At 69.0% G+C, this 13,408-nt stretch overlaps 2 protein-coding genes across 2 annotated transcripts; one reads left to right on the top strand and one right to left on the bottom strand.

Moving 5' to 3' along the window:
* The first annotated feature begins 1,297 nt into the window (after positions 1-1,297).
* Positions 1,298-4,566, top strand: LOC117001656 (putative solute carrier family 22 member 31). The gene is made up of 9 exons (XM_033070122.2): positions 1,298-1,639; positions 2,145-2,248; positions 2,324-2,478; positions 2,626-2,794; positions 3,075-3,196; positions 3,291-3,399; positions 3,480-3,694; positions 3,791-3,902; positions 3,985-4,566. The coding sequence occupies exons 1-9, from the start codon at positions 1,298-1,300 to the stop codon at positions 4,331-4,333; spliced, it is 1,677 nt and encodes a 558-aa protein (XP_032926013.2). The 3' UTR covers positions 4,334-4,566.
* A 279-nt stretch (positions 4,567-4,845) lies between these two features.
* Positions 4,846-10,116, bottom strand: CDH15 (cadherin 15). The gene is made up of 14 exons (XM_033070067.1): positions 10,042-10,116; positions 8,554-8,697; positions 8,306-8,461; positions 8,085-8,229; positions 7,841-8,001; positions 7,521-7,649; positions 7,219-7,404; positions 6,897-7,150; positions 6,673-6,815; positions 6,350-6,586; positions 6,043-6,282; positions 5,388-5,524; positions 5,151-5,306; positions 4,846-5,074 (listed from the first exon to the last, which is right to left on the bottom strand). Exons 1-14 carry the CDS (start codon positions 10,090-10,092, stop codon positions 4,877-4,879), a joined length of 2,337 nt encoding a protein of 778 aa, XP_032925958.1. The 5' UTR covers positions 10,093-10,116; the 3' UTR covers positions 4,846-4,876.
* Positions 10,117-13,408: the final 3,292 nt, after the last annotated feature.

The raw sequence follows: 13,408 nt of genomic DNA, 5'->3' as shown, positions 1-13,408 counted from the left end.
CTTTTATGAACATGTAAAGCTGGAAAGTCCCATAGGCTCATCTGACCACGGTGCTGGTGACCTTGGGAGTCTCCAGGGTCAGTTTTCCTCCCGGTGCTGTGACTCCCAGACGTGTGGGGGGGTGTGGATCCCTCGGAGGGAGGCAAAAAAATGCAGATGAGATTTTTATAGTGTGATTTTTCAGTGTGAGTTTGCAGGTGTGATTTTTCAGTGTGATTTTCAATGTGATTTTTGCAGATGAAGTTTTTCCACCATTGCAGGTCTGAAGCTGAGCACCCGGGTGATGCCGCTGCCCACAGAAGTCACTTTTGTGAGTAAAGTTTAAAAGGAAGAGGGAAATAAAGCCTGTTTGCAGTTTGGCTGCTCTTGTTGGCCCTTCCCACGGGCTCACGTTCACTTCCTAGAGGGAGTGTCACAGATTCCACTGCCCCCCTTTGAGTTTTGGGGGACCGGGGTGCATTTGTGGGGGTTCAGAGATGGGAAGCCCTGGCTGCACCCCAGGACCCCCAAACCAGCTGGGCCAGGGGGTTCCCCAGTCCTCAGAGGGGTCTTGGGCACCATGGAGAGGGGGGCCGAGCTGGGATGGAGCAGTGAACCAGGGCTGGGGGACAAGCAGGGCTGGGGAAGCGCAAACTGGGGCTGAGCTGGGGTGAATGGGGCTTGGAGAACCAAACTGGGGGCGTTGGGAGGGGGCAAACCAGGCTGGGGGTGCAGCGGGGTGTGGGAGCTGGGTCCGGTGTTGGGGGGAGCAAACCGGGGCTGGGGGGGAGGATCGGGACCGGGGCTGGGGCTCGGAACCGGGCTGGGGATCGGAACCGGGCTGGGGCTCGGAACCGGGCTGGGGATCGGAACCGGGGTTAGGGATCCAGGACCGGGACTGGGGCTCGGAACCGGGCTGGGGATCGGAACCAGGCTGGGGTTTGTGAACCGGGCTGGGGATCGGAACCGGGCTGGGGTTTGTGAACCGGGCTGGGGACCGGGACCAGGGCTGGGCACCGGGACTGGCGCTGGGGAGACAAACCAGGCTTGAGGGGCGATCAGACCGCTGAGCCTCGCATTGCCGGGGAGTGAACCGAGATTTAGCAGGTCTGAACCGGGACTGGGGGTCTGAACCGGGGCTGGGGGGTCCGAACCGGGACTGGGGGTCTGAACCGGGACTGGGGGTCTGAACCGGGGCTGGGGGCTCAGCTCCACGGGGAGCCGTCGGGGCGGTGCCGCGGGGCGGGTCCGGCCGGTGCGGCCCCACCTGCCCGAGCGCTGTCGCTGTCGCGGTGTCGCTGTCGCGGTGGCCGCGGCGATGTCGCTCGGGGGGTCGCGGCCGCGGGGCCGGCGGGCAGCGGGGGGGTGGGCACCGTGCGCGGCGCTGGCGCTGGGCTGGGCGCTGGGCTGGGCGCTGGGCGCGGAGCCCCCGCACCGCTGCCGCCCCGACACCGCGCTGCTGCCGCCGCCGCTCCGCCGCCTCGGGGGCTCCGCGCTGCTCCGCGCCGCCGTCCCGCGCCTCCCCCGCGGTGCTTGGAGCCCCTGCCAGCTGTACCGGTACCCCTCCGGAGCCCCCCGCCCCAACGGCACCGGGCCCTGCACCCGCGGCTGGCACTACGCGCTGCCCGCCGCCGGCCTCCGCGCAAACCTCGTCACACAGGTGGGGTCGGGCTGGTGGCACTCGGGGGGGGTCCCGGGGTTGGGGAGAGTGGGGGACCCCCGGGCCTGGGGCAGTGTGTGGTGCTGGAGGGGGCTGAGGGGTCCCTGGGTGAGGGAGGGATTGAGGGACGGTCCCGGGAATGCTGCGGGGGTGGTGGAAACCTGCGAGGAGTCGGGGGGAACAAACTGGGGGGTCCCAGCCACCAGAGCAAGCTGGGGACTGCAGGAAGGACCCCACGGGAAAGTCCTGGATGTGCAGGGGGGAGCAAGGTGAGTGACCCCATGGGGGGGGTTTGGGGCTGGCTGGGACCACAAGGGTGCTGAGGGGCTGGAGGGTGTCCAGGGCTCCTGCAATCCCCGGTACATCCCCTCACATCTGTCCCCACTTCTCTGTTTGTGGGGTGGGGGCTCTCCAGAAGCCCTCCAGCCCCATCCACCCCAGTCAGGGGCAGTGTCAGGGGTCTGCCAAGCCCCCCACGCTGACACCTCCCCGCTGTCCCCCGCAGTGGGACCTGGTGTGTGCCTCACGCTGGAAGGTGCCCCTGGAGCAGACCACGCAGCTGCTGGGCTGGACCCTGGGCAGTGTCACCGCCGGCCTGGCCTGTGACAGGTAATGGGGGTCCCCGGGCAGCCCCCGCGGGAGGGGGCACCGTGCCCAGCCCCTCTCACAGCCCGTCCCTGGCAGGTTCGGCCGCCGTCCCACCTTCCTGCTGGCCCTGGCGCTGGCCGTGCCCGTGGGCCTCGGCGTGGCACTGGCCACGGACTTCCTCATGGTGCTGGTGGCACGGCTGCTCTTCGGGGCCGCGCTGGCTGGAGCCTTCCTCGCCCTCTACGTGGCCCGTGAGTGAGGGGGGCACCCGGAGGGGTGTGGGGGCTGCAGGCTGTGGGATGTTCCGGGGTGCGGGATGCTCTGGAATGCAGGATGCTCCAGGTGCAGGATGCTCCAGGTGTCCTTGGCACCCACTGCAGCCCCCTCACCCCCGCCAGGGCTGGAGCTGTGTGAGCCCCCGCACCGGCTGGGGGTGACAATGGTGGCCGGATTCTTCTGGATTGCCGGGGAGCTGCTGCTGCCGGGGCTGGCGCTGCTGTGCCGGGACTGGCGGGTGCTGCAGGGCGCTGTCACCATGATCCTGGCCCTGCTGGCTGCCTGCTGGTGGTAAGGACCCGCCGGGCAGGGGGCTCCGAGGGGCTGGGCTGTGCCCCGGGGCTGGTGCCAAGCTGTTCCCGGCCCGGCACACCCTGCCCAGGGCCAGGGTGGGGATCAAAGGCCAGCCGGGGCTCTCCAGAGGAGCAGGCCCCCCACCCTGGGTAAATGTTTGCTCAGGTTTGAAGCTGAGGGTTTCTGGGCAGCGTTGCTTTGAAGCCGGGTGGGAAGGTCAGTGCTGGAGGGTGGCCAGGCCCATGGGGAGCCCCGTGACCTGACACTCGTGCTCCAGGTGCCCGGCGCTGCTGCTGGAGTCTCCGCGCTGGCTGCTGGCCACGCGGCAACCGGAGAGGGCCAGGAAGACCCTGCAGGCGCTGGCCGAAGACGACTGCCCCCAGGACAGCCTCCTCACAGGTGCGTGGGGGGCGATCAGCCCCGTTCCCAAAGCCCTGGTGGTGGGGATGGTGAAGCAGAGCCGGCTCCATGCTGGGCTCCCTTCTCCCGGCAGAGCTGGAGGCCCTGTCCGAGGAGCCCCCGCGGCCCCGGTACCACTCTGTGTGTGAGATCTGCAGCTCCAGGGTCATCTGGAAGAACGGCGTCATCCTCGGCTTCGCGGCGTGAGCGGCGGGGCGTGTGGCCGGGGTGGCCGTGGGCTGGGGGGTCCCGCTCGCCGCCCCCTGACCCCGCTGTCCCTCAGGTTCATCGGCTCGGGCATCCGCCACTGCTTCACCCGCAACCTGGTCCCGCACCTGCCCCACTTCTTCTCCTCGCACCTGGCGCTGGTGGGCACCGAGGCGGCCGCCTGCCTCTTCGTGTGCCTGACAGCCGAGCGCTTCGGGCGCCGCGCCATCCTCCTGCTCTGCACCGTCCTCACCGGCATCTCCTCCCTCCTGCTGCTCGCCCTCACCCAGTGTAAGACCCCCACAGACCCCCGGGACGCAGCCCCCGGCCGGGGGGAAGAGAGGGAGGTGCAGGATTTGTCCCCTGATGTGCTTCGCCCCCTGGCAGACCTGCTGGAGCTCATCGTGCTGACCCTGTCCGTGGTGGGCACGGCCGCCTCCCACGCCGTCACCATGCTCAGCATCTTCTTCGCCAGCGAGGTTCTCCCCACCGTGGTCAGGTAAGGGGGAGCTGCCCCTTCTTGTGCCACCCCAGAGAAGGGGACACGGGGCAGGGCCCCTCTGAGCGTGTTCCTCCCGCAGGGGCGCCGGGCTCGGCCTGGTCCTGGGGGCCAATTTCGTGGGCAAAGCCGCGGCTCCCATCACCGCCATCCCCAACAGCCGCGGCTTCTTCCTGCACCACGTCGTGTTCGCCTCCTTCGCCATCCTGGCGGTGCTCAGCATCATGTTACTGCCCGAGAGCCAGGGCCGCAGCCTGCCCCAGTCCCTGCAGGACGGCGAGAGCCAGCGCCGGCCGCCCCTGTTCCGCCGCCCCCCCCGCGAGGACCACCTGCCCCTGCTGGCCCCCCACGCCATCCCCCACGGCTACTCCGGCCTGGCCTCCTCCACCAAGAGGATGCTGCGCTCCCCGGACCCTCCCCGCGAGATGTAGCCGTGCCCCCCTGGGGCTCTCCCTGCTGCAGGGGGCAGAGCAGGGTGGGACCCCCGCCCGGGGATGTTTTGGGGGCAGCAGGACCCGTGCTGTGGGTGGGCTGGGGGAGCAGCGCCCACCCCGCGGTGGGGCCGGATCCTGCCCCAGGAGCAGCGGTGCTGGGAGCCCTGGGGCGGGGGTGAAGCCCCCCGGGGGTGCTGCCGGCTCCCAATAAAAGTGCCTTGTTTCTACGGGCTGCTGTGGGGGGGTCACACAGCCCCGCCACCGACCCCGCTCTTTATTGTGGGGGTCTCCTCGCCCCCTCCCCAGCTGTGTGGGGCTCACCCGGGCTCTGCGGGGTGTGTGAGTGGGCAGCCCCCGCACGGAGCGCCCTCGTTGCACACGCGTGTGCAAAGCCGCTCCAGCCGCGCATCCCGTGCGGGTCCGTAGGTGAAGCCGCTGCCTCTGGGCTTGTCCTCCGTATGTGCGGGTGTTTGTGTGGGAGCTGCCCGCTGCCCCGTCCCTCCCTGGGCAGTGGGGTGCCCCTCCTGCCCCCCATCCCCGCTAGTGCCCGTACAGGTCGGCCAGGCGGCGGAAGCGGGGCCCCCACTCGTTCAGGTAATCGTAGTCCTGGTCCTCGTCCGTCAGGCTGGACACGATGGAGCTGAGGGGGCTGGCGACCGAGCCCGAGCCCTCGTAGTCGTAGATGAGGGCGGTGTCGTAGGGGGGCACGCTGGGGTCGCTGTCAGCCGCCTCCAGCCCCTGCAGGGACAGGGGGGTCACCGCCAGCCCGGCGGCGATGGGGGACGGAGGGCGGGGGTGCCGGGCCCTGACCCACCTCATTGATGAAATCCTCGATGTCGGAGGGGCTGCTGGGCAGCTTGCGGGGGGCCATGGGGGTCCCGGAGCTGAGCGGGGCGTCCCTGCGCAGGGGGGGCTTGGCCCGGGGGGAGAAGAGCTCGGGGTGCCGGAGCTGGTTGATGTCGTAGGCGTCCTGCGGGGCCGGGAGGGGTTCAGAGGTGCAGGGCGGAGCTGCGGACCCTCGGGAACCCCCCTGCCATGGGGTCCTGCTCACCTGGTCCTCCTCACCCCCGCCCTGCTCGTCGTAGTTGAGGATGTTGTCGCGCATGTCGTCCCGAGAGCGCTGCAGGAGCCCCTTGCGCAGAGCCCGGCGGCGCCCGCGCACCCGCGCAGCGCCCAGAGCCGCCAGCACTGCGGGGACACGGGACACGGGACATGGGGACACGGGACATGGGACACAGGACACGGGGACATGGGGACACGGGACACAGGACACGGGACACGGGACATGGGGACACGGGGACACGGGACACGGGGACATGGGGACACGGGACATGGGGACACGGGACATGGGGACATGGGACATGGGACACGGGACACAGGACACGAGTGAGGGCACGGGGAGGCACGGGCAGCACGGGATGATGGCTGGCGTGGGATGCAGTTGGGCTGGGACACGGGATAGGGGTGGAGGCAGGGATTGGGATGCGATGGGAAATGAGGGAAATGGCTCCGGGGGTCTTGACTGCGGTCAGCAGGGGTTGCTGGGTGCGGGGGAGGTGTTGAGGGCCGTGGGTGGGAGGCCAGGACCAGGACGGGGTGATGGTTGGGGGTCAAGGTGTCAGAATGTGCTGGTGGGGTTCGGGAGGGATGGCCAGGAGCAGCACAGGATGGAGGGGCGGGGGAGGGCTGGCGGGGGTCTCACTCACCAAGGAGGAGGATGGTGCTGCCCAGGATGATCATGAGCGCCCCGAGGGTGATGCCGGCCCCGGCGGTGGCCGCGGCCAGGGCCCCGTCCAGGCAGGTGCCGTCCCGGCCGCAGTGACACACCGAGACGTTCAGCAGCTGCTGCTGCTCCCGCGGGGGGGTCCCCGAGTCCCGGAGCAGCAGCGGCAGCGAGTAGAGCCCCTCGGGCAGCTCGGCCAGCACGGCCAGCACGGCGTGGGTCACTGCGGGGGTGGGCAGGGGGTGAGCGGGACCCTCAGCGCAGGACCCCCCTCCCCGGCTGCCCCTCACCATTGAAGCGGGCGAGGCTCCAGTTGCGGGCGAGCTGGGGGTGCTGGGGGCTGAGCTGGAAGTGGAAGGGCGCTCCATGGGGGGGCCGATCATCGTCGGTGGCCCCCAGGAGCAGGGTCCCCCCGCGTCCCGGCCGCCCGCAGAGCACCCCGGCCGGCGGCTGCAGCTGCGGAGCGTGGTCGTTCACCTCCAGGATCTCGATGGAGAGGGTGCCGGTGGCCGAGAGCGGGGGCTCGGCTGGGGACAGAGCACAGGGGTCAGCGTGGGCAGCGGGAGCGAGGGGGCAGCGGGGGCTCGGGGGCAGCGGGGGCTCGGCCGCTCACCATCGTCGCGGGCGAGAACCAGGGCGATGTACCAGCCGCCCTGCAGGAAGGCGGACGGGTGCAGCAGCTCCCGCTTGGTGCGCACGGTGCCGCCGTGAGGGTCCAGCTGCAGCCAGTCCGCGGGGTCGTAGAGCAGCGCGTAGCTGCGGGCGAGGGGGTGCGTGAGACATCACCCCAAAACCCCCCGCGGGTGCCGGGGGCGGTGGGAGCGGAGCGGGGCTCACCTGAGGGTCTGGATCTGGTGGGTGTCGGGGTCGCTGGCGGTGTAGGTGGTGATGGGGGTGCCCGGGGGTGTCCCCTCCAGGACGCTGATGCGCCGCGGGTTCTCGCGGAACACGGGAGCCTCGTTGACGTCCCGCACCCGCACCCGCACCGTGGCCAGAGCCCGGGGGCTGGCGGGGGCCGAGGGCTCCAGCGGCCGCTCGTTCTGCACCGACACCGTCAGCTCGAAGCGATCCCGCACCTCGTGGTCCAGCGGCTGCGGGAGGGGCCTGGGGTCAGCCGAGCCGTGGGACCCCCGCTGTCCCCCGGCTGCCCCGTGCCCACCTTGACCACGGAGAGCACGCCGTCGTTGGTGTGCGGGTCGGTCCGGATGGCGAAAGCGCCCTCGGGGTCGCCCTCCAGGATGGTGAATTTGGCCAACCAGCTGGGCGAGCCTGCCAGGTCCTTGTCGTGCACGAAAACCTTGCCCACGTCCACACCGACCGCCTGCTCCTCAACCTCCATGGAGAACTGGGGGAGAGCGGTGTGGGGCTGGACTCTGCTCCTTTGGGATGCTGCAGTGCCCCGAGGGGGGCAGGTCCATCCTGCTGACCCCGGCAAAGTCCCCAAATGCCCCCCGGCTCTACCTCCTCCTTGGTGAACTCGGGAGGGTTGTCGTTGATGTCCTCCAGGTAGATGACGGCCATGGCCGTGGTGGTCAGCCCGTCCCCGGACATGTCGGCCGCCTGCAGCGTCAGGTTGTACACCCCCATGGTCTGTGGGGAATGAGGGGCCAGAGCTGAGCCCCTGCAGCCCCCAGGGAGTGCAGACATCCCCCAGCTGCTGCCCACCCACCCTGTCCCCACGGCTGGGTCTGCTCGCGGACGGAGCTGTGGTTTCACCGTGTGAGGAGTCCCAAATCCCGGTACCCAGCCCCAGTCCCCTGCAGGTGACCCCATCCCGCTACCTCGCGGTCGAGGCCGGGCCGTGCTGTGCAGATCTCCCCGGTGGTGGCGTTGATGCTGAACATTCCGGCAGCGCCCTGCTCCAGGATGGAATAGCGCAGCGCCGCGTTATCCGTGTCGGGGTCGTCGGCGTCGGTGGCATCCACTGTCATCACGCAGGTCCCTGTGCCCGCAGGAGCGCCCGGTGGGTGCTGGCACAGGCTGGCTCGGTGCCCCAGCCCAGCCCAGCCCCCCGGCCGGACCCACCTGGCTCAGCCCCCTCCACCACCCGCCCGGTGAACACGTCCTGCCGGAAGAGCGGCCGGTTGTCGTTCTGGTCCACCACGATGATCTCCAGGTCCGTGGGGTCCTCCAGGGTGACCCCGCCCAGGTCCAGCGCGAAGGCTCTCAGCTGTGGGTGCAGAGCGGGGGTCGGGTCTGGCTGGGGACCCCAGGGAGGGGCTGTGGGCACCCAGGGACATCCTTACCCGGTAGCGGTCGTTCTCCTCCCGGTCCAGCATGGCGTTGAGGAAAACTTTCCCGCTGAACTTGTCGATGGAGAAGATGCCCAGGGGCTCCTCATCCACCCCCGGCCCTTTGATGCTGTAGATCACCCCTCCAGGCTGCTGCTTGTCTGACTTGATCTGCCCCAGGAAAATCAGGGCTGGGGGTCTGGGGTTGCCCCTGTGTAACCCCCTGCCCAAGGTGGAACAGAGGGCGGGGGGCTCTCACCTACCTGCACCAGGAGGTGAGGGATGCGCTTGTGGTTCTCCGAGACGCTGATGGGGGGGATCACCCAGGCCCTCTTCACCCGCCGAGGAGCCTCGTGCTGCAGCCAGCCCTGGGGGGCTGAGGGGCCTGGCTGGGCTGGGCTGGCACCCTGAGAGGGACACGGGGCTGCCAGTGACCTCAGAACTCCGGATGGGGTGGAATTCCAGGGCAGCGGGCAGAGAGCTGCACTGGGCTGGGTGTGCACAGTGGGGTGCACTGCAGGGCTCAGTGCTGGGTCCCCCTGATGGGGCTGGGGCTGGGGGAATGCAGAGGCCACCCAGCTTCTCTGGGAGCTTCGTGTCAGTGTCCCCTGCCCCCCTGGTGCGATGGTGAGGGGTGTCCCGCTGGGCTCACCAGGAAGGGGTGCCCCACAAATGATCCTGGTGGTGCCCTGGGTGTGGGCTGTGCCCCACAGCACCCCTGTGGCCTCCCCCCATGTCACTGTCACCACATGGATGTGACAGTGAGGGTGGGGGGGCAGGGATCAGTGCATGCAGCTACCACCCCCCCCAGCTCCGTGCCAGCCCCGTCCCCTCCCCAAGGAGGGAGCACATCTGGGCAGCGCCAGCCTGGCACCCACATCTGTGCCCAGCTGTGCCTGCACCGCTGGCTGCAGGGGGGTCCCTGGAGCCCCAGGGGCCGCGGGTGTGTCCTGATGGGGGATGGGGGAATGGGGCAATGGGGCAGGGGGATGGCTGTGCCGGGGGTCCCTGGGGAGGGGGGTGTGAGGAGGAGGGGGAGTGTGTACCAGCCCCACGGGATGGGCAGGACCAGGGGCTGGTTCCGAGGCTCGGAGGCTGAGCTCTGGCCTCCGGGTCCTTTTTGGAGCCCTCGTCCAGCAGGAGAAACCCCCCCGCCCGTCCCTGGGGGCCGCTGGGGCTGGGGGGGTTCGGGATGTGAGGGAGGGGCGCTGGGGGCCCTGTTCCTGTGGGGGCTGCCCTGCAGATCCCCTTTCCTTCCCCTGCCCTGAAGCAGCCAAGCACAGAGCCCAGGCCAGAATCCCAAGGGCCCCATGTGGCTCGGGCCTGAGACCAGGATGAGGGGCTCGGGGGGGCGTGAGTGGGTAGAGGGGTGGAGGGAGGTCTGGGACTACAGCTGGGGTGGAAAAAAGAGGAGCAGGGTGTCTTTAAGTGCCTCACCCTCCCCCAGATCCCATCTCAGCCCATCCCGGTCGCAGGCGCAGGCAATGTGCCGGAGCCGCAGGCCCCCCCCTGCCTCGGCCATCTGTGGGGTGGGAAAAGCCTCCAGAGGGGCCCCGAGCCCCCATCACCCCCAGCCCCATCCCCGATGCCCACAAGGACGAGTTCCCACGAGGTTTGGGGTCCGGCCACCCCCTGGATGCGCGTGCAGGCTCCCCATCCCAGGCAGCCCTCCTGGGGCACGGAGCTGCGGTCCCCATCCCCCGTGTCACCGCACCCCGTCCCCGCCGTGCCCGTGTCCCCGCACCCCTTACCCGAGCGCAGAGCGGGGCGAGCAGGCAGGCGAGGAGGAGCGGGGGGCCCATGGCGGAGCGGGGCACAGCCCGGCCGCCGGCCCCGAGCTAAAATAGCGGCGGGACTGGCTGAGTGACAGCACAAGTGCTGCGGGCACCCGACCCCCCCGCGGGCAGCTGGCCCCGCCGCCCCCGGCCCGCAGCCCCTGCCCTGCCCGGCCCGGTGGGGGCCCGACGGGGGAGATGCGGGGGGTGTGCAGGGATGTAAGGGGGCTCGGGGGGGTCCCCGCTGGCCGGGCCGGGGGAGCGCAGCCCCGGGCAGGGCGGGCGGAACGCGGCAGCTGCCGCCGGGCGCGCTCCGGGGATGCCGCGACGGGGCGGGCGGGACGGGGAGAGCCGGGCCCGCTGCCCCCCCGGTGCTCCGGCGCCGGGACGAGGACCGGCATCGGCATCGGCACCGGCACCGGCACAGGGACCGAGACAAGGACAGGGACCGAGACAGGAACAGAGACCGACACCGATAGTGGGACAGGAGCCTGGAGCTGGGCCTGGAGCTGGAGCTGGACCGGGACCGGGACAGGGAGAGGGAGAGGGACCGGGACCGGTTCTTCCCTTCTCTCTCGGCCGCGCTCCCATCGGGGCGATCCCTCCCGTCTACTCCCGGCCATTCCCGGTGCCGGTGCCCTCGGTGCTGGCGTGGGGACCCGTCCCAGTGCGGAGTCGGGACGGGACCGGCAGCATCCCGCGGTCTCCTGGTCCCGGTGGGTTCCCACCGGGCGGGGGCTGCTCCGGGAGTCCCGACAAAGCTCTCGGCCCCACTGTCTGTCCTGGCGCTGTCCCCCGACCCCCCGGTCCCGGTGCTTCCTCCGACCCCCGTGAGCAGCCCCGGTGCTGCCCTCGACCCCCGGTGCCGGTGTTTCCCCTGATCCCGGTGCCGGTGTTTCCCCTGATCCCGATCCTGGTGTTTCCCCCGGCCCCGGTGCTGATCCCGGTGTGCCCCCCGATCCCCGGTGCCGGTCCCGGTGCCACCGCCGTGCCGTGGCACCAGGTGGCAGCATCGTCCCGGCCACCAGCCCCGGCCCCGGCGGTTCTCGCAGCCCGGGGAGCAGCACCGGGAGCGCTCCCCGCCCGGCAGTGCGGGGTGCCGGGGGTCCCGGGGCAGCAGCCAGGGACAGCAGCGACCTCCGGCCAGGGCGAAGGGGTCGAGGGGTTCTTGCCCTCCCGGGAAACAGAGTCCTGGGCCTGGCAAGGAAGTGTGGTGTGACAATGTGTGGGTGACACTGGTGGCATCACCCGCCCAGCACTGCCCCTTCCTGGGAATAAATGCCCTCGGTGCCCTCCCGGTGCGGTCAGCAGCGCGGGGATGGGGAACACGGCGTGGGAAAAGGAGGGATGCAGGTGTCCTGTCCGCACCCCGGAGCCGAGCGGTGGTGGCAGGGCTGTCGGTGTCCCCAAGGACGCGTCACCAGCGTCGGGCACAGCTGACCCGCGGCGTGGCCGGGCCGTGGCGAGGGCAGGGCGCTCACTTGCCCGTCCGTGTGTCCGATGCCATCGCTCCGCCGCGCTGCCCCGTCACGCCGCATCAGCGTCAGGGCGAGCAGCGGCCCCGGCAGAGCTGGCCCGGGGTCCCGGCGCTGCCCCTGACCCTGACGCGCCGTGGCAGCGGGGCGGCCGAGCAGATGTTCGCTGCCACCGGCACCGCGGCGGGGGTGGCAGACGTGACAGGCTGTGACAGGGCGCTAGCCCCGCTCGTGGGGACGGGGCTGCTGGTGGCTGCTGCCATCCCTTACTGTCCCTGCACTGACACCCCCTGCCCCTGCAAACCTGCAGAACCAGCCCAGGATTACAATTCCCTTGCTGCCCTGCGTGCTCCATGTTTTGGAGGGTTCCCCCTCTCAGGTGACATCCAGCAGGGCAAGTGCCAGGGCTGTTGGGACCAGTTGTAGCCCTCCGTGTGTACTGGGACCAGTCACGTCTCTTATGGGGGTGCAGCTGGACCCGTCATGCTCCCAGAGTGGCACCAGGCACGTCCCTCACGTGTGGCACAGTGGGACCAGCTGTGACCCCAGTGCAGCGACTGGGGGAGCCAGGGCAGTGCCCAGGAGGGCAGAGGGAGCAGCTGGGAGTGCAGAGGTGCCAGCGCAGCCCCATAAAGCCAGCGGAGCTTGGATTTTATATGGTAATAAAAGATAATGTCGGCTATAAAGCGCTAGAGCAGGTCCTGGCGTGCCGAGCTGGGGGGGCACAGAGGGATGTGCAGCCCCCAGCTCCCCAGGGACAGCCCAGCAGGACAAAACCCCTCGGGGTGAGGGGTCCCCAGCTGGCCCAGGGCTGGGGACACCCCCGGCGCTGTCCAGGCTGAGGTTATGGTCAATGCATTAAAGCTGCTGCTTTGGGTTGCTGTTGTTTTTGTTGTTGTTTCAGTGGTTTTATTGGGCGATGCTGGGCCGGCCCTGGCAGCCCCTAATGAAGGAGATTGATGGCTTAATCGCCCGCAGCCATTACGGGGTAATTGAATGGTTGTGTACATATGATCCGACCGTCAATGCCGATGTGCCCGGAAAGCGAAGTGCCCAGAGCTGGGGGCACACACAGAGCACCCCCTGCACCCCGAGGGATGCAGCGTGGGGGGAGCAGAGCCCACGGCCTCGGGACCCCCATCCATCCCCTGTCCTGGCTCTGTGGGTGCTCGGGACCCCCATCCATCCCCTGTCCTGGCTCTGTGGGTGTTCCCGGAGGTGTCCAGGTTCATCCAGTGGCACTGGGTCACCATCTCCGCCCAGCTCAGCTCCCAGCCAGGCCACGGTGCCCAGGCGTTTTAACGAGGTTTTTAATTAACAGGTCCCACCTAGAGGGATGAATGGGAGTGGGAGCATCAGGGTCCAGCACAGCCCCAAACCGGGGGTCAGCCCTGAGCACCCTCCCTGCGGGAATCCCCAAGGAACAAACGTGGCAGAGCCCCGGGCAGGTCCCTGCGCCGAGGTGTGAGTCAAACTCCTCATTTTGTGTGTGACAACCAGGTGTTTTACAGTATTTGCTACCTGTGATCATCCATCAAAGCAATCGATAGCGTTCCTGCAGAGTTTTATTAATGATCTTGTCACCGGGCTGGTGCGGGGTGCCGGGGTTGTCGAGAATGATAGATCATTAAGAGCTTTCGCTGCTATTTATTCTCCAGTGACCTTGTCTCTCTCCATTGTTGCTTGCTTAAGAGTTATGAATGCGAGACATGATAATTTGATATTGATCTATTTGGTAAGTTAAAGAATTTACTGCATCGTTGATGTTTTAACAAAGGATCCGCTCGGGCCCTCCCGCTGGAGCTGCACACGTGTGGCCCTGTGCTGGCATCTGGGACACCGAGAGTGGCTGCTGAGCTCTGGGTGTC

Source organism: Catharus ustulatus, chromosome 11, assembly GCF_009819885.2.
Source record: "Catharus ustulatus isolate bCatUst1 chromosome 11, bCatUst1.pri.v2, whole genome shotgun sequence".
In the NCBI taxonomy this organism is placed as follows: Eukaryota; Metazoa; Chordata; class Aves; order Passeriformes; family Turdidae; genus Catharus; species Catharus ustulatus.
Note: the sequence above shows the minus strand (reverse complement) of the source record. Positions and strands in the feature narration are given on the sequence as shown.